Source organism: Rhipicephalus sanguineus, chromosome 1 (assembly GCF_013339695.2).
Source record: "Rhipicephalus sanguineus isolate Rsan-2018 chromosome 1, BIME_Rsan_1.4, whole genome shotgun sequence".
NCBI lineage: Eukaryota > Metazoa > Arthropoda > Arachnida > Ixodida > Ixodidae > Rhipicephalus > Rhipicephalus sanguineus.
Genome location: NC_051176.1, coordinates 143886407 through 143906003, shown reverse-complemented (window position 1 = coordinate 143906003; position 19597 = coordinate 143886407). Strand labels below are relative to the sequence as shown.

The window sequence follows — 19597 nt, the reverse complement described above, 5'->3', positions numbered from 1 at the left end:
CCTGAAGTACGCGCTGCCTAGTGAAAGCTGATCGCAGCTCGCTTCCTATCGCACTGGCTTGGCTCGTGCGGCTGATAATGTTGTCAGGACATAAGGGCAAATATTGCGGTTTCTGGAGCGCATCGGCACACGTGCGGTCAAAAGACTGACTTCACTAACGATTCGTCGACCCAAACCACCGGCTTTTCAGAGCAAGCAAGTCCGAACGGAGTGCGTAGCTGGCCGCAATCAGAAACAATCTTATTTGAGAGTAGACAGGGCAGAACGTTGCAGCCATGCGACTTATCCGAGCCTCATCTGTGGCTTTTGCTGGCGGTTGATGGCTTGCATTCTTCCTCTTTCACTCACGAAACGAAGCTTCGTGGCAGGCGAGGCCTCTCGATTTTCGTGTGTGTGGAATCCACGATACTTGACGTTATCTTATCGTCAAAAGCTAATGCCGTGTCTTAAGAGCAATGATTTCATCTTACATGCTGCACATTTCTGAAAGTCTGGCTGGGTGCCAAGCTCACTGTAGACCCCGACTTCAGGACCTCTCCCTAAAATACAGAAGCGCTGCGGGTAAATGTATAGGCAACAGCGAAGATGAAAGGGGCACTTGGAGTTTTTGAAAAAAAAAAAACGATAAGAAAAGTACGGGTGCCCTTGGTAGAGCTCTAGCTTAAATGTAAACCTTCTGATTACAGTTTGTGCATGCACCGGCTCTTTTAAATACCATCGGCTTGCTACAGGGTGGTGAACAGTTAGTGACTGCACGCACACTTAGCACCGTATGCTAGCCACATTAACTGAGCTGTTATTTTGCTAACGGCCTAACTAAATCTGGAGGACTGTCTTTCGAGCTGAGATCTAACACGTGAGCCTTTACCCCATAGACATTTTTTAAGGCGAATCTTTTACAGCACCAGTGATGTTCCTCATCGGATGCTGACGAGACGGGGGCGAGTGTCCGATACGCATGATAGCCCCATTTTGCTTGTGTAGAGTCCTGTGACTTGTGAATGTGAATTTGTAATGGATTTCTTCTCGCATATCTGATATGAAATGTATATTTGGCACAGCCCAACTCTTCATTACAGCGACATCTCTGCTAAGATGGCTAATTATTGCTTTAGGCGTTTCGCCTCACGTTCTCTGCACTTAATTTACCAGCAGCCATCCCAGAAACAAGCTATTCAAGAAAAGTTTCGAAAGTTCGCTCGCATTTTTTCCCCATAGAGTTACTTTGGACGACTCGACATTTGTGTCATTGTAGCAGTGATGACTCACCGAGGCTATAAGAAAGCCGTGACGCTAAAGATCACATAATCTTCCCTCCACGACTCGGGCGGACGAGCAGTCTAAATGACTTCTGGAAACCTCTATTTCTTTAGCGTTCAGAAGCCGCGGCGTCGCACAGTTATAGCTTGCGGGCCACTCTTCCTACAGACTGACAGTGGTTCTTTTCAATTTCTCCTGTGTTATTGTCACAACGTCATAAACTATGTGCGCTTCCTTTGACTTTGATTCTTAAAGATGTCCATCAAACAAGCCAACTTTGCGCCTCCAGAACGCAATCACAGGGCATAAAATATACACTTGTAGTGTTGAGAGAACGACGGTATGTGCACAGTTTCATGCAGGCGACTGCACAGTACACGGCAGCTGACACTCGCACGTTATAGTCTTCATTCTTTTAGAGATAAAGCGCAGCACGTGTCCCGCATAACGAGTAGATTCATACACAAGTTCACCTGCATGCAGGAACCCCCCCCCCCCTCCCTTCCCTGGCATGTATATATATATAGTCATTTTTGTTATACATATATATATATATATACTTTGTTGAGATAAAGCTGAACGTAACTTCACAGAGAAAGACTTTGGAGAAGAGGCGCCTCTGCTTGTTCTCGTTCTACGTTGCATTCATCGCCAAGCAGGCCTATACATATACAACTCATCTTTTCAGATGGTCAATCAACTAGTTGCCATCGGCATGTATGACGCGTTTGCACTCGATGAGCAAAGGCTGACGTATTCCCAGTTGCCCTCTGAGAGAGTGAGACCGCGACAATGTTCAACAAACGCTGCATTCTAAAACCGCGTCCTCAGAACACGAATGCATCCGTAAGCAGCAACGTGTTTTGAGGAACGCGAGACGTACTTTGTTCTTTGCTTCCCTTGTACTATAGAGATTCCAGCTGCATATGCCATGCGAAATGGGAACACTTCTTTGGTGCGCAAGAAAGTGTCGGCTGTATAAAGGGCTATGTCGTGTCGTACGCGACGCACATACCTTGCACCTGAACGTTGCGTCCGTGTTTGACGCTTCACTTCACGACCAGAACATGGTGCCAAACTCAACGCAAGGCGGTCGACCGCAGTCAGCAGTGTGGCAGTGAATTCCCGAATAAAACGTTCGATTATTATTACATATTCGGCTGAGAAGGACTTCAGCTGAAAAATACAAACAAAAGAAGCACGGACACACTGTGTTTCATAAGTAGAGGGAACACTGTGTGTGCGCATTAATTTTGTTTGTATCTTTTACCTTTCAGTCTGTTTCTGCATATGCTGTTACTCACGTACGTCCTTAGCTGCATTACATTTTCTCCAAAGTTCTTATTAAAATTTACGTATTACCGGACCAAGAATTCTGGGGTGATACAAATGGATTGCATAATGCGACTGATACGGCACAAATCTTTCATGTCGTGCTTGGTTTCAGCGCACTGCGGTCCTTATTCTCATTGCTGGCGCGCACTTTTTTATCCCTCCTCACACCGCCATCGCGGAAAAATTTCTGAAAATGCCCAACAGTATTCACAAATAGGAAAGACATAACATAATGCGAAAAGGAGAACAACGACAGCAGATGACCACACGAAGTCCGGATAAGCACATCCGGTGTGTCCAAGAGTGTCCAAGGTGTCTCACTGGCACAATCCGCCGTTCGGGCACACCTCAGGTCCCGTGCACGGCCTCTGCGGAGGAACGGGCGAGCACTTGTCGAGTCGCGCCGCTTCTTCATCCTGAACGACGAGCTTGCTCGAGGCGGCCTCAAGGTTCTGGTAGTCCGCCGATGGGGCTGGTTTGTCTTCGCGCAGTTCGATGCTCCAGAAGGGCAGGCCGGCTCTTGTCCGCCGCCTCAGCCGGTACCGGTACCATGTGGCGCCGCCGGCAACCGCCAGCAGGAAGCACAGGGTCGCCAGTACCGACACAAGCGGCACTGCACCGGACGACAGGCCACTCTCTGCGAAGGGAATCAGATCAAAAGATCAGAAGCTCCATGTCGTATGGCTCACGCGTGAACAAGGTGCACCCTGCTCTTCCTTTATCTTTATTAGCCATATCTATTAGCCTACGTGCTGTGCAAAGGCAATCGACAAACGCAAATACCATTTTTAAATCAATCAATCAATCAATCAATCAATCAATCAATCAATCAATCAATCAATCAATCAATCAATCAATCAACAAACAGAAAAACTTGTGCTAAGCGGGTAAAACTGGTAGCGGGCATCGTGGTATTGAGGAGGCTTCAAGTTGCTGTAGTAACAAAGTAACAGACCAGCATTCTGAGCTTTTGGTGGGCGCTCGGCTTCTCGCCTCGGCCGCAAAAATCTGCCTGTTAGCGCGACTGTATTCCGTGACAAATGCCGACAGTAGTTCGCCAAGGCCAGGAATGCCTCAAACTTATGCGTCAACATATGCACGAAGAAAAGGCGCCCCATCAGCAGTTCTCAGCACTGAGGCCTTTTCAGGCACGTTTGTTAACTCCACTAGTTGCGCACCACTAGTCCTGTCCCTTGTTACGTTTCTCGTTTGTGCTTCACTCAGCGCATCTACATTGCTATGCCGTACCAACTAGCCCAAATTGAAGCTTTGCTGAACCGTAAAAAAATACTTCGACAGATCTCACGCACTTTGGGAATCGATGTTAAGCAAAGTAGTCAGCTAGGAACTGGCTATGTTGCATTGTTTGAGTCGAGCGTTACGAGGCGGATGGGGAGATGTCTTTGTGTAAATCGAGTTGTGCACGTGACGCGGGCTTAGCGGACACCTGGACTACACACTGTGACGCCTAAAGTGTACTTTATAGGGAGACCTAACGTACGCTCTCGTGTTCAAGCGCCGACGTCAGTGACATTGGAGGAAAGAAATGTACCAGCGCGCTGACTTTCGTGTCATGTGCAGCGTTCGCTGGCGCATTCTTGCGGAGTTGAGCAACCCGAGACTATATTGGCAAAGTCACAGTAGTACATATGCAATATTTATTACATGGCAGTAAGAGTAGACCGCCAACATTACGCAACTGTAGCCAGTATTAGCCAGCCCTAGCCAACAGTGATTCATGTTAATATCTTGGCACGCGCAAAACACACAAAACTCACAGTCAGTAAATCAGTCAGTGTTTATTTTTCACCAAACAAATTCAAGTGGACTGCGCTTGTTTGTACACTTTGTCTGTCTTGTGCACGCTGCGATATTGACACGAACAGTCACCAGTTCGCCAAACTTTCAGTTTTACTGCAGCACTAACTGACAGTCAGCGAACATCAATTAGTGATAGCCGCCGGTTAGCTGACACTATCTAGCAGTCAGAGCCATTGCTGGTCAACAATTAGCCAACATGATCCGAATAACAGCGCGAAAAACCACAAGAAGGGAACGCACAAAGCGCTGACTCAACAATTTTTTATTGTGAATACAATGCACCGCCTATATGTATATGCCAAGTTCACACAAGATAGTCACTGCGTCACGGGTCATAGCACAGATAGGCCAACAACAGCGCAAGACAAATTACGAAAATCATTTACGTAGGTACTCCAGTTCCTTGGGCGAAAGTGCAATTGACGGGATGCTGACACAGGCCCAACTGCGCAATCTGATGCGCTTCAACAATTTTGCGTGTTTGGCGATCATTGTGTTTACTCACTACAATACATTTCTCAAAAAGAAGTCAGCCCATGCATGACCTTGTTCTGCTGTTGGTGGCCTATCTGAGCTATGACCCGTGACGCGGTACAATTGGAGTGGTTATCTTGTGTGAACTTGGCATATAGAGGCGGTGCATTGTTTTCGCAATAAAAAATTGTTGAGAGTCAGCGCTGTGTGCGTTCCCTTCCTGTGTGTCCTGTGGCTTTTCGCGCTGTTATTCGCATCATGTGCAACCAACAAGCCCAGCTTTTCGCACTTTTGAATGAGCCAACACTATAGGCATTATATAGCCGACAGTTGGCCATCTATCGTTGGTATTATGCTAGCGAGTGGCATGTATGTCGCGTAATTTATGCTAAGCATATTCTGTTATTCAAGCTAAAGAAGCAACTGCAATGACATCTTGACAGTTATGTTATTTATGTCCTAACATGGGTGTCATGCGATTCATATCATGGACATTCTGGTATACACCGAAGTAATAAAACGAGCCCAATGACTTCGCGATGACATATTTATGCCATAGCATACATGACATGCATGTCATCTCATTCTTACCATGACATATCATCTATCTATGTAAACACACACACACACACACACACACACACACACACACACACACAACACACACACACACACACACACACACACACACACACACACACACACACACACACACACACACACACACACACACACACACACACACACACACACGTCACCACTGGGGCTATGATCTGTTGTCTGAGGTGTCGCTGAGCTGCTTTACATTTTGTAAAACTAGTTTCGGCGTATAAATTTCGGCGCTTGTTTTGAGATGTGGCCAAGTGTGGCGCCTAGGAGGAGTGATATGCTAGCAGATATGAGCGATCGTGTGTGCACGTGTGAATGTGGAGAGTCGGGTGGCGGAGGTGCAAGAGCGCGAAGTGTGGGCATAGGGGTGAGTCGTGTGGGGAGGGCTCTTGCAGATGTGGCCGAGGGGCCGCAAAGAGAGGCAACGTAACGAGGCAGGGTGCTGCATCCTGAGCCCGGTCCCCCTGCTCGGCCCCGGGGCAGCTGCGCCTAATGCTCGGCACGATTTGCACAAATGACTGCGAGGGGCGTCCCGGTCGAGCTTCACACGCAGGCGCGCCCCGCGTGTTTCGGGCGCAGATGACGCGCTTTCTGTTGCTGCTGCCGCCGCCTCGGTGCGGGTCCCGCCGCGGCCCCGTGTTTATGCCGCAGGGCCAGATTCATTCGCGCCACCAAGCGCCAGTGGCCAGGCAGCGAGAGCACCGATCCTGCTGCTCCCGCGGGCACCGCCAACTTAATTGGCTCGGAGATGAAAAAGATGTGCCGGCCGCACAGTATACGGCACACGGACCGCCTCCTTGCGACAACGAGCCTCTCGGGCCGTGGACGCCGCACAAACAAAAGGCAGGCCCACCGCCACGGCGAGCTGCCTCGGAAAACATTGCCAGCGCCGCGGCTTGCACCGGGACCCGCCTCTGCCGCACCCGCTCGTTGTGATCAGGGTCGCGATGTTCGGGCATTATCGGCCGCGCTTGCTTTCACAACTTTGGACGACCGAACAGAGCTGCAGCAAGGTTCATCCAAATAGGTCGCGAAGCTTCGGGCGGAAAGCGGTTCAAAACCTATTGCCAAGGACACCGACAAGGAGAGTTATGGGTGCTGCGATTGAAGCGCGACTATGCTTGGAGGGAACAAACACTAATAGCGAAAAACCAAGTTTTATTCAAGGGTAAAGCAATTTTTATGTTTTGCAAATTACATTTATTTCCCAAACAATATTATGTAGGTGCAATGTGCCAAGAATGTATGACAGTGTTTAATTATTACAAAAAATCGATCGTTTTCCTTGCGCCCCCTGAAAAGAGGAGCACGTCATTGTTATTCAGTGCAGCCCTTTCGGTGCATGGAAAGGCGCGCTCGTAAGTTTTTCTGCGACGACACGCCCCCTCACGTGTTCTGGTGTTTCGCACTTGCATGCGTTCTGCGAATTATTGTGGTGAGAATTTGATGTTTGCTGTGCGCGAAGTTACAAGGGGCGTTTCATCGTTGGTGAACGTGTTGGTTACGGTGTTGACGGCACGGCGCGGCTAACATTTAACGCCGAACGCTTTCCTCGGTACTCGCGGAAACGATGTGGTGTTCCAAGGATGCAAGCAACACGCGTACGCCTGGCGAGCCCTCTCTTCTAGATAAGACACCGAGCCAACGGTTTGGAGTAGTGTGCTTGCTGGATTTTCATGTATTCCTGCTGTCCGGTTTCCTTCGTGAACACGCGGTGCTTACTATATTTCCTGTCATCGGTGAGCAGATCGCTAAGTTATCTGTTGCGCTACACTTCGCATGTCTTGATACGTGACACGTAAGGTTAATTTATCGGAACATAAGGCAAAACATAGTGCATGTAGTGTACGAACTTTTTGTATTTATTACGACATTTGTTGCGCATTGTGTAGGGTGTGATAAAATTTCGTTATTGTGACCATTGAATAAAACTGAAATATGATTATTTGGCGTGACCAGGCGTCATTTCTTCTCGTTAGAACTGAAGCACACATGCAATGCGCTTTTTAAGTCCCCTGCGCATGTGCGAAGCAAATAAGCAACGCTGCAAACATGAGAGGTACGCTGCTGCCTACTTTATTCACGCTGTGGAAGATGACATGAACGCAGAATAAAAGCTCCAAGAATAAGGTTTCCTGGGAAAACCGAGGCGAATTAACGGCGGTACACTTAAACACCGCTGTTTAGTCACGAGTCGATATTAGTTTAGGTAGCATTGGCTTCAAACGCACTCGGCTTGCCGGCTCGCCGTAACGCGAGCCCTTAGCGATCAGGGGCCTAAGAAAACTATTCTGAGGTCAAATTTCGCGCTAGTGCCAACAAAATGACGTCACTTTTTTACCGGGTACTGCGGCACATCCGCTTTATTTTTTGTTCCGCCGGAAGTGTTCCCTTCTCACAGAGATGGCGCTAAGCCCCATGAGCAACCATTTTCTGAAGGTATGGGTTTCTATGGAAGCTTCGCTACCAGTTACATTTACCTTGCCTGCAGTGTGGGAGCACGCGCTTCAACATTTGTATTAACTCAAATAGAACATGAAGGTCGACAGAGGCGTAACCAATTAAAGTGCCGCTGCCTTCGCAAGCACCATTGCTTACCCTGCACGACTAAGTATACGGCAGGTTGGACCTGGTGTGAATCGCAGCCATTTTTTGCACCTGCTGCGTGATACCATGAAGCGATGATTTTCCCAACTCGCGCAATTAATGTTGACTGCACTGCGCGGCGTGGCCGGGCTTTAAGCATACGACGGTTTATATAAGTTTGAAGTTTGTTCAATAATTAGTACAAGCGACTCCTTGGGTGAACAAAACAAGGAATCGTGTGTCATCAGAAATGATTGAAGTTTAGGCCTGTGTATATGCTCTTATGCTCTTAAGCTATACAAATATTCTTAAGAGTCAATGATGCGGCATCAAAAGCACGCTCAAAACGTCAAGTATCAGAAGATCCACAAAATATTACATGCTAGTAAGGTTCGCATTTCGAGTTTTCTAGCCAAAGCAAAGTTGAACCAGTAGTCTAATGGAGAGATGAAACGTTTCAAAAGCAGCCGCTCAGGGTGCCATATTTTGTCATTATGGAGCTATTTAGAAGTATTTCTGGCTGAAGCCGGTGAGGCAGCAACCGATCTGCTTTCGTCTACTCTATTAAATAAGCATGGGCCTATGCAGAAATGAAACAGAGCAGCACGTAACATGTGCGAGAAGTGACGTGTCGCTACCAAAGCGCTAATATTTGTTCATTTTCGAACTCAGGGATTATAACATGCATTTATATCAGTAACTTGAGAGCGATCGTGTTCGAAAACTACTCCCGTTTGACTCTTCAGGAGTGGTTGTATTTTGAGATAATCATAATTGAATTCGAGACATATTCCTTTGATTTTGAGACGCATTCCTTTGATTTTGTACTCAGAGATCTCAACGCAAAATCGAACCCTGCAAGTGAAGTGCCTGATTGAGCATAACGCTATTGTATAGAAGTTCGGCGGAATTGATAGCAGTTCCCTTACAGCTCTCGGCTGGCAGAAAAACAAACAAACAAACAAAAACACTAGATTCTCTTTTCTCACTCCTCAATGAGCTAGAGAGAGAGAGAGAAACGAAGAGTAAAGGCAGGGAGGTTAACAAAGCTTTAGCTCGGTCGGCTACCCTACACTTGGGGTGGGGGAAGGGGGAATAATAGAAAGGAAAGGGTAGAGAAGAAAGAAGGAGAGTAAGAAAGAGATGGATGAACAGCTTGAACAGCTTGAAGGCGCCTACAGATGAGCTGGGACCTTGCCGCCCCTGCCCTTGCTGCCGTCTTGCCTGCTGCTCCGGCCATGGCGAACGAGACACAATGACATCCTACACACCACTATCCTCTTTCATTTCACTTCCCCCCCCCCCCCCCCCCCCCCGGGCCAATCACGGAGGCACTGCAAAACCACGCGAGGTGCAGAAAGCTTCCAATTCCTCCAATCCCGAAGGCAGTACTAAACGGTAATGTGTGTGGAAAGCTTTCGGGAAGAATCAATACAGTTGACTGAGAAGAAAAAGAAGATGGCTTTCGCCTTCCAGTCGTCTTAGGCAATCGCACGAGGGACACTGTGACTTCTTGTGTCACTGCAAGACGACGACGATGTGATTCTTTCACAGGACGCTTGTACCTGTGTCTCGATTTTTCGCTTTGTTTTCCTGCAAATTCTGGGAGCTGCCGCTCCCTCCTTGCGATAATAGATGAAGACGCCTCCATGGATCTTCCTGGCGCGCAATTGTCACGTCCGGAGGCGTCCAGGAAACGCGGAAACGCCTCCAGCGACACGGACAGCGAGGCAACGGAGTTTTGCAAGGACAGCTTCGACTCGTCGGACGATGACTTCACGGTTATGAGCCGGAATGCAAAAAGAAGACTGCTGCGGACGTCATCGTCGGCAAGTATCCACCGTGAAGACAATACCACAACGCTGGCCGCACACTACGCTCTTCATGCCCATAGACACTGCGGTCAATTTACGACTGCTAAACAGGCAAGTCCTTTCTGCATTTCTCGATGGAATCGTGTCAAATGAAATCAAATACGTGAGAATCAACTCACGGAAGAATGTCCTGGCGGTTGACGTTCTGCATCGTAGTGCGCTGCAAAACCTACGGGATGGGACGGAAATCGACAATGTGGAAGTGCGATCAGTGATCCCCACAGACTGTAATGACACTGTTGGCGTCATTTATGACGTCGATATTTCCATCCAAACTGACGACTTTCCGATATTAATAAAGCCAACTACAGAAGGCGCCCTAATCACGCTCATCACAAGGCTCGGTCATCACGTTGCTTCAATTCAAGCTTGTGTTTGAGGGAGACAGCCAGGGGCGTAGCCAAGGGGGGGGGGGGGGTTGGGGGGTTGAACCTCCCTGAAAATTTTCGATTTTGCTCGTGTATATATACACGCACACATAAAAACGCACGCACGAACATACAAAAAGTATGGTTGAACCACCCCCCCCCCCCCTCCGAAAAAAATTTCTGGCTGCGCCCCTGGAGGCAGCCTTCCACCTCACGTCAAAGTTCGCCACGTCCGCCTCCCAGCCCGTCCATACATAGCGAACCCCCTTTAATGCTACAAATGCTTCAAGATAGGACACGTAAAAGGTGTCTGTGGGAACAATTTTGTGTGTTCGCGGTGCGCTGAATGTCACTCAGTAGACACCTGCCGCGCAACTGTGTTAAAGTGCTCTAACTGCCATGGTTCTCATGTGGCATCATCTGAGAATTGCCCGCGAGCGCGGAACGAGCACGCGGTACTCAAACTTATGGTACGGGACCATTTGAGGCACAGAGAGGCTGCTGCTACTGTCAGGCGACGACGGCATCGTCACAGAACAGCATCACAACAAGTCGCATCTGCCGATAGAGACAACCCATCTTCCGTCAAAGCAACTGGCCACCCAAAGCCAAGGTCTGCGAAGATGGATGCACCGAAAACAAAGGCAGGGCAAACACTTGCACCCGATGAAGAGTGGCCCTCGCTTCCACGAGCGCAATCTGATTCGGAGTCACATCGAATCCCGCCAACCTCGATGTTCTCAAGAGCAGCTGATGAAAAAACGACTGAAGATTGCCAAGTTCTAGTCATGTTGCATTGCTTATGAGCGCAATGCGCATTCACCCGAGCAACGTATCTGCGCAGAGGCGCTACAGGTGCTGGACACTTTGAGTCCGGTGCTTGCAGCTCTAGGGTAAAACCACGGCCCACGAGATGCTATCGTTTCGAGAGGAGGTCAAGAATGCATCTGTCTTTCAGTGGAACGCCAGAGGGCTTAATCCTCGCAGATCCGACTTTAGACAGTACGTATTCACGAACCAGTTCTCCCTTATTGTGATTTGCGAGCCCAACATGTCAGCTCCCATCAGACTGTCCAGATATGAGTGTTTTATGTCCCCCACCCACGGAGAGTCCAGCAAGGTTATTGTGTTTATACGCCGCGACTTGACCTATGTTCATCACCCAGTACCACCTGACGAACAAAACCGATACGTTTGCCTAACAGTGAAGGAGAACAAGCTCGTAGTCGTCTAGACTAAGAGCGCTTACGCGGAATTTTGAGACCGACTCCCCAGCCGTGGGTGATAACTGACTTCATCATCATCATCACCAGCCTGACTGCGCCCACCGCAGGGCAAGGGCCCCTCCAATGTTCCGCCAATCAACCGGGTTCTGTGCTTGATGCGGTCACGTTATACCCGCAAACTTCTTAACCTCATCTGACCACCCAAAAGTCTCCCCCTCGCGCATTTGCCTTCTATTGGAATCCGGTCTGTTACTTTTAATGACCAGCGGTTATCTTGCCTACGCGCTACACGCCCTGCCCATGTCCATTTCTTATTCTTGATTTCGACTCCAAGCTCCAAGTCCTCCATAGCCGTCCAGTACACCGACTGGCCAAAATACAAGTTAGTCGTGGAAGACTGTTCTGATGGCTCGGTCTTCAACCTAGTGGACGCAATGAAGAGTGTCCTACAGACCACCACGCGTTCGTTTTCGATTAGTTCAGCACGCACTGATTTTTATATTGAACTCAATAATCTTCGAGCAATTCGTCGTCGTGCGGAACGAAGATATAGACGTACAAAGTGAAATTGTAATTTGAGATTGGCTAGACGCACAGAAAAGAAAATACATCGTCACATGAACAAGCTGGCTTCGCGACGATAGGCATCTTTTTTCGAGTCCCTGGATCCGCGAAAGCCTTTGTCGAAAACCTTTGGTCAGCGCCACCCGTTTAAATCTCTGGCACTTCATCTACAATGTACACAGATTGACGTCGCAGAATTTCTCCGTAGCAGGATTGCCGGCGAGGCAAATTACTCAGGAACGGGGACGGGGATGAGGACGCCCGACTACCCACTATCTTCACGTGATCCCCGCACTGAGTGTCCATTTTCTGTGGAAGAACTAAACGCTGCGCTGGCTTTGTGTAGGCGTTCTGCAGCGCCAGGACCTCACGGCATTACCTAACCGCGCTCTGTACCACCTAAGAGATCAAGCTCGGAAGGCACTCATGCTGCTATACGACTCCTGGCAGACTGGTACGGTTCCACTGGAATGGAAGTCAAGTCGCCTGATTCCACTTCTCGAAGCTGGCAAATCGCCTTTGGACATTTGCACCTAACGCCCAATCGCGCTCGCTAGTTGTGTGGGAAGAGTAATGGAAAGAAGGATTCTAACGCGTATAGAACGGTACTTAGAGTACTACGAAATCTATCCAGACGCTGCAGCCGGTTCAGACGCGGCCGCTCGTCAACAGACAATATAGTTGACTTGGTGACATACGTCGAACACCAGAAGGCCTGCAAACGATAATCTGCTGCTCTGTTTCTGGACGTTAAAGGGGCTTACGACAATGTCACCCACGCGAAGCCATCCTCAGCGCGTTAGAAGCAGTAGGACTTGGTGCAAGATCTATATGTGAGTTCACAGCTGCTTACAGAAGCGATCATTCCACGTGCAGGCAAAGAATGGCCCGACACACGAGTATTACGGTAGCCGAGGAGTCCCTCACGGCGGAGTGCTAAGCCCGACGTTGTTCAACCTAACGCTCATTGGACTAGTCGACAACGAGCCTAGCAGCGTACGACTTTCCATTTACAGTGCTGACGACATCTGTGCATGGACATCAGGTGTAACACGGATTCAACTCCGCGCTCTACTTCAGAAGGTAGCCACATGACATCGCTCTACCTACGTAAACAGGGACTTGAGATTGCAAGTGTTAATGTGTTGTTACGTTTGGCCTTAAAATTCATCGAGGCAGACGCCATTGAGCGTACAGCGGTCTGCCAGAATGCTGTCTCCCCCACGTATCGGCGCTTAGACGGAGGCAGGAACGCCGATTCTTCCTGGAGGAGCTTTTGCCGAGCGAGCGGACATGTCGCCGTGGTTGGATTTCCCAGAAAAAGGACGTCGGAATTCGGAGACCCCTTTTTGGCTTGTTGTTCTATAGCACCACGGGAGAGCTTCTCAGCCAGCCACTTCTGCCTTCTACCCTACCGCAGCAGGGAAAATTAACCCGTGCCGGAGGGAGCGGTCTGCGTGTTTTCCGGAATTCGACACACCCGCTTTATCGTGCGTTTTGGTCAGCGTGGGATCGCGCCGTTGAAGACGCTCCCATCAACCCAGGTGGTGTCTTCACCCGAGGCAGCCATCATTCAACGCTTCTTCCGAGTATTATCGGCAGTGGAAGCGGAGGTCATCGGTCCTCCAACCCCAATTCCCCTTTGGACTGGAACTCCTCGCCGACCTTCTCACCTACGAGTCTTCGGGGCGTGGCGAGTGTATTGTGTGACTATTTGCCTCCTTTCGGGAGGCCGGACGCCAAGACGACAGGTCACCGGATTGGCGGGAGACGCTGACACCGGTTTGCCCGTGCTTCTGCAGTGACGGTCTCGGGGCTATAAAAGCCGAAGACTTGACGTTATTTCTCTGCTCTCTTCTTTTCACTCCAATCCCTTAATCATGTAAATAAAACTACGTTCCTTCTTGAAAGAACGCGCCTCCTCACTGGGAACCTTCGGCTATGGAGAGGGACGGCGAGAGCCAGCTACCGTAACGAGACCCGCCGAACCCGACTCCTTACAGTGTGCAGTCGTGGCATCCACCAGAAAGCCAATTTCCGCTTACGGCATATCAATTAAAGGGCACTTAGTGTCACCCAACAGGAGTCACAGGTTGTTGGGAGTCATAATCGGCAGATACTGTCTTGGACTCCACACGTAAACTACGTGAAAAAGCGGCTGACTGCTATCTGTCACTTGTTCTGGTTCCTTGCAGGAAAAACTTGAGGAGTGTCCATACAGTCTATGTTACAACTGTACAGGGCATAGGCGTCCGCACGTGGGGGGCGGGGAGGGGGTGCCCTCCCCCCTAATCACCTAAAGGGGGCATTAATTCTACCCCATACCTTTACTCACTCGGACCTTTCACGTCATTTTTTAATACGCTGTGTTAGGACCACACAAGCTTTTTGACAATAATGGCCACCAAGGATCCTTGATGTTGCATTCAAAGAACTGTTTACTTCCCAACTTAGCAACTTTGCTTGTTGGGCGAGTTGGAACGAGTCAGTCATAATGTAGTTCAGCGCAAAAAAACAGGCAACAGACGAGCGACAGGACAAGTTGGACAAGTAGTAAACTTTAGTTGGAAGAATGCGTTGTGTCCTTGTCCTCTCGCTCGTCTGTTGCCTGTTTTTTGCGCTGAACTACATTATGACTTCCCAACTTTACCCCTGAGAAACCGGGGACAAATGGCAGGCCGCTGTGAGAAGTAGATCATCGCTTTATTTTCATTTTCCTTTTTGCATCCATTGCGGAGCTCCTTTTCTTTTGTCTAACGGTTGGGGGGGAGGGGGAGGGGCTGCGGTGAAACTTGGCCCCTCTTAATGGAGAACGCTGCGCACGCCTATGGTACAGGGTACTTTTTATTGGATTCCTGCGGTACAGCCTACCTGCAATCCAATACTTGCAAAACTAACCTGCGAACGATCCAAAGCATTCAAGCCCAGGCTCTTAGTATTTGCCTTGGTTTACCACGCTGCTCGTCGACGGCTCAAACCATTGTCATTGCTCAGGACTACACGATCGCGACGCACATCGCCGTTGAGAAGAAGCGTACTTACCTCAGGCAATATGCCAGGAACCCTTCCCACCACCTGGCGAGTCTCGTTGCTGAAATGCCCCGTACGACATTTAGAGCAACTGTGTGTGCGCATAGTTCGTCGTTTACGTCAGGGTATGCGCCTGCGGAAAATGCGGTGTTTTATCCGAGGTGCTTGTACCTTCCACTAGTACGTCTAACAAATTCCAGGACTGCGGAAGAAATCAGATGTACCTGCCCCAGCCCTAAAACAATTGAGCCTACTCTTCTTGCACGAAACCTGCAGTGACCACGTGCCCGTATACACCGATGGCTCGACCACGGTGTCTAGTTCAGGCAGTGCGGTGGTGATACCAGCATGAGAAATAACACTGTGACTCAAGATATCACATGTCACTACGTCTACGGCGGCAGAATTTACGGCTCTGAGCAGGGGTGCTATGCAGGATGGCCCGAGCTTCTCGGGCACACGAGTTTGCTCCGAGCTTGCATTACGGTAGTCATGACAGGAAGACAGTGCAGAGCACGCGATAGCAGCGTTGATAAAAACCGCTACAAGAACGAGAATGGCGTCACAAGCGCATATGCGGCATTTGCGGCGGTTTTCAAAGGAACACCGCGTGCGAACGCGTCAGCGCCGCCACTCAGTCAACATTTTGACAGTGCAGCGGCGTCAGCGTGATTGTCGCGCTTTCTTTTTGCCAACTGATCATCGCGCCTCACATGGGCGTGTTCGTGGGCGTTTGTCCTCTTTCGGAAAATTCTTTCGTTCCACCTGCAGCATGGAAATTTCCACTCTCGAAGAAGGGCGCACGCGCAGCACTCTGGTGCAGCTCGCTTCGCTTCTCTGGAATATTACAGATAAATAAACGGACAGGTTACTGCTATACTTACATTACACGTCTGAAGATTTTTCTGTAGTAGCGAATCGGTAGAAGCAATGCCTCCACAAACAAGTAAACAGTAAACAAGTAAATAGTTCTCGCCGAAAATCCCATCAGGGGCGCTTGCTTCATAGCTGTGAGGGTACGTCGTGAGAGCGGTGAAAGGGAATGCGAGACATCGTAGCCACGTGATGATATAACCTTTAGTTCTTCGTGCGTGTGTGCATAGTCTGTGCGATTAGGCTCATAGATGAATCGTGCCGCTAGCTGGCGTTGCGTCGTGAGCACTGTTCCTCGGCAAGAGGAAACGCGGTGGGCGGACCCACTTTTCGCCGCGGGCGTCTGTCAATCAAACTGACTGACGTGCGAACTCGGGCACAAACTCGTTGATTCTGAGAAGGCCCCAGTTCAACTCGGGACTGTCATAGTGCCGGTGTGCTTGTCAAGTGTCTAATGCGGTGGACGCTACTCAGCAGCTTCCTTGCATATAAAATAATTTGGTCAGCTTGCACCACTTGTGCGAAGGCTGGAGCCATCGGAGGAGCTTGTGATCACCTAGCTTCTTCCAGCTTTTTATGTGGCTCGTCTACTCAGTATGCTTGGTCTGCTTCGGAGTAATGACCGTGTCAGTTAGGTCTCAATATTGGTGCTATTGATTAGGAAGGTCTTAACTAACATGATATTTAATGTCCTTTCTTAATTGTTAATGTTTGAATTACCACGACATTAATTACCCAGGTTTAATTCGCAAGGTCCTGAATAGCACGGAGTTAATTAGCATAATACTAATTAGCACGATCCTAATTAACACGACTTCAGGGAGTAAGGTCTTCATATCTTGGTTTTAAGTACACGCTCCTAATTAGCGTCGTGTTAATTAGCACTAATTGTCGATGTTTTAATTAGAGTGGCATTAATGATTCAGGTTTATTTCGCAAGGTCGTGAATAGTACAGAGGTAGTTAACATAATTTTAATGAGCACGATCCTAACTAACACGCTCCTAATTAGCGGCGTGTTAGTTAACATTAATTTATAATGTCTTAATTACCACTGCATTAATACTCAGGTTTAATTCGCAAGGTCCTGAATAGTACAGATGTAATTAGCATAATCCTAATTAGCACGACCCTAATTAACACGATCTCGGTAAGGTCTTGATTATCTTGGTTTTAATCACATGCTCCTAATTAGCGTCGTGTTAGTTAGCATTATCTTGATTACCTCGTTCCTAGCTTTACACGACTTCATTAGCATGGTCTTAGTAAGACGTGGCTTAGTTAGCTCGGCCTTCGCATGATTTGGCCTAATCAGCTTCGTCATAGCACGCCCTGACTTAGCTAGGTATACCGCCCAGCCAATTAGCTAATCAGCCGGGCGCACGTGCTCTGGGAGCGAGCAGACGATGAAGAAGAGAACGATGAGGGCGCGTGCCGGCCGAGCAACGCGCTAGAATGTACAGTCCGACCATGGTGATTATACACGTGGCCTCGGCGATAAGCTCTAGCCGCCGTGTTATTACGCGCTCGGTCGGAACTAATCTCAGAGGATACGGTACTGATTATACTAAAGGATACTTAGTGCAGACATTAAACGCTTGAAAATGAATTCAAACGGCCCGCGCAAACATAAAAAGTATAGTTAGGAGAGCTTTCTGCCACTTTTCTTGCATGGGTGCACTTCTGCACTCAGTGGAACGACAAACAAATGAAAGAAGTTTGACGACACCACCCAACCTTCTCGACCGCCCTTGACGCGCCGCGTTCCATCGTAACCAATGGAACGGAGCGCGCGCTGAGGGATGGATTTCACCTTCTCGTACTGTTAGCTCGTTCAAAAGGGGGTGTCGCCAGAGCTCGGAAAAATCCCGAGTTTCGCCAAACTCGGGCCATCCTGCATAGCACCCCAGTGCCCTAGAGTAGATCGATTCTGAGAGACCGAGCACATGGGCTGTGTTTTCCGACTGGAAACTGGCGTTACAGTAAATGCAGTCTGTTCTCCGATGCGAATGCCACGGACAGCTTACGTACAAAATTGTCAAGCTTCATCACCGCGTCAAAGAAAAAGGCCACGAGGTTGATTTTCAGTGGCTGCCTGGTCATTGCAGGATCAGTGACAATGATTCCGCATACAACGCGGCTCGCACATCCCATCAAGAAGACCGCAGCGTTCCGATTCCTCTTCCAAGGACAGACGCTGCAAGTCAGTTTCGTCACCCGGCACGTAGTCTGTCTGACGGAGTGGAACACGCCAAACATAAGACATACGAGACTCCACCAAATAAACCCTACGCTGGAACACCGACCTCCATCCGCACTTCGTCGACGTGAAGCTTCGCTTCTTTGCCGGCTTTGGTTGGGGGTTGCCTTCACGAAGGCATACACAACATTAATTGGAGCGACTGACAGTGCAGCATGCGAGGTCTGCGGCACCGAAGAAGACATCGATCATTTGCTGTGCCGCTGCCCTCGATTTGTCTATGAAAGACGAACACTTTCTGATGCGTTGCGACGATTGGACGATCGGCCGCTCTCCGTGCAGATAGATGCTGCTGGAGCACTGTCCCCATCGCTCGTCGGCTCGCAAGGCAGTTAAAGCACTTCTGTGCTTTTAAAGACTACGCGCCTGCGACTATTGCACAGTGCCACCGCCACATAAGCGTCAGCGCAATTATTGATCATTTCCTTCTTTCCTTCCCTCCTCCCTCTCTCACACACACATTTCCCCTCCCCCTTCCCCCAGCGTAGGGTAGCCAACCGGACATGTGTCTGGTTAACCTCTTTGCCTTCTCCGTTCTTGTTTTCTTTCTTCCTTCAAGACGATTTGAACTACAATGACTCGGCAACGCTTTGCGACAACTGGACAATCGGCCGCTACCCATGCAGGTACTGCTCGAACACCGTCCCAAACGTTCGTCAGCCCAAGAGTCAGTGAACGCAGTTTTGTGCCTTTTGAGGCCGGTTGGTATGCGCGAACACCTTTGAATGCGTGGCGCCGTTTGTGCGCGAGCACGCACTCCACACGCCTTTCATTTCTTTGACGTATACTTATATTGTCCTTACCGCCGCGTGTAGAGTCTTATCCTAATCCGCGCATATTATACGTCGTATACCAGAAATCTACGCTGATGAGATATCCAACAACTGCCACCTCACCACGGCTATGCTTAGACTCATATGCTCTGGGAGTGCATAAATATATCTATAACGATGCTAACGCCGATGCTACCTCGGCAAGGTGGGACGCTGCCCTGAGCAGCTCCGGCCAAACCGACCAGAAATGGGCCGTCCAACAAGCCCGCGATGCGGCTGTCAGGCTAGGCCTTTCAGTCCCAACGTGAAATCCCTAAACGCACATGCGCGCATTGCAGGACACTAATAAAGTTTATTCCATCCATCCATCCATCCATCCATATATCCATCCATCCATCCATCCATCCATCCATCCATCCATCCATCCATCCATCCATCCATCCATCCATCCATCCATCCATCCATCCATCCATCCATCCATCCATCCAGCGTGTGGTAGCCAGTCGGACGATTTTCAGATTTACATTCTTGCCTACTCCCTTTGC

General features: G+C 49.2%; 1 protein-coding gene across 1 annotated transcript in view; it reads right to left on the bottom strand.

Annotated features, from left to right (window-relative positions):
* Positions 1-2835: 2835 nt before the first annotated feature.
* LOC119399360 (multiple epidermal growth factor-like domains protein 9) overlaps positions 2836-19597 on the bottom strand; it is a 166682-nt gene continuing 149920 nt past the window's right edge. The window contains exon 5 of the mRNA XM_037666178.2: positions 2836-3232. Coding sequence (XP_037522106.1) covers positions 2913-3232 — 320 coding nt within the window. The 3' untranslated portion in view covers positions 2836-2912. The remainder of the gene's footprint in view (positions 3233-19597) is intronic.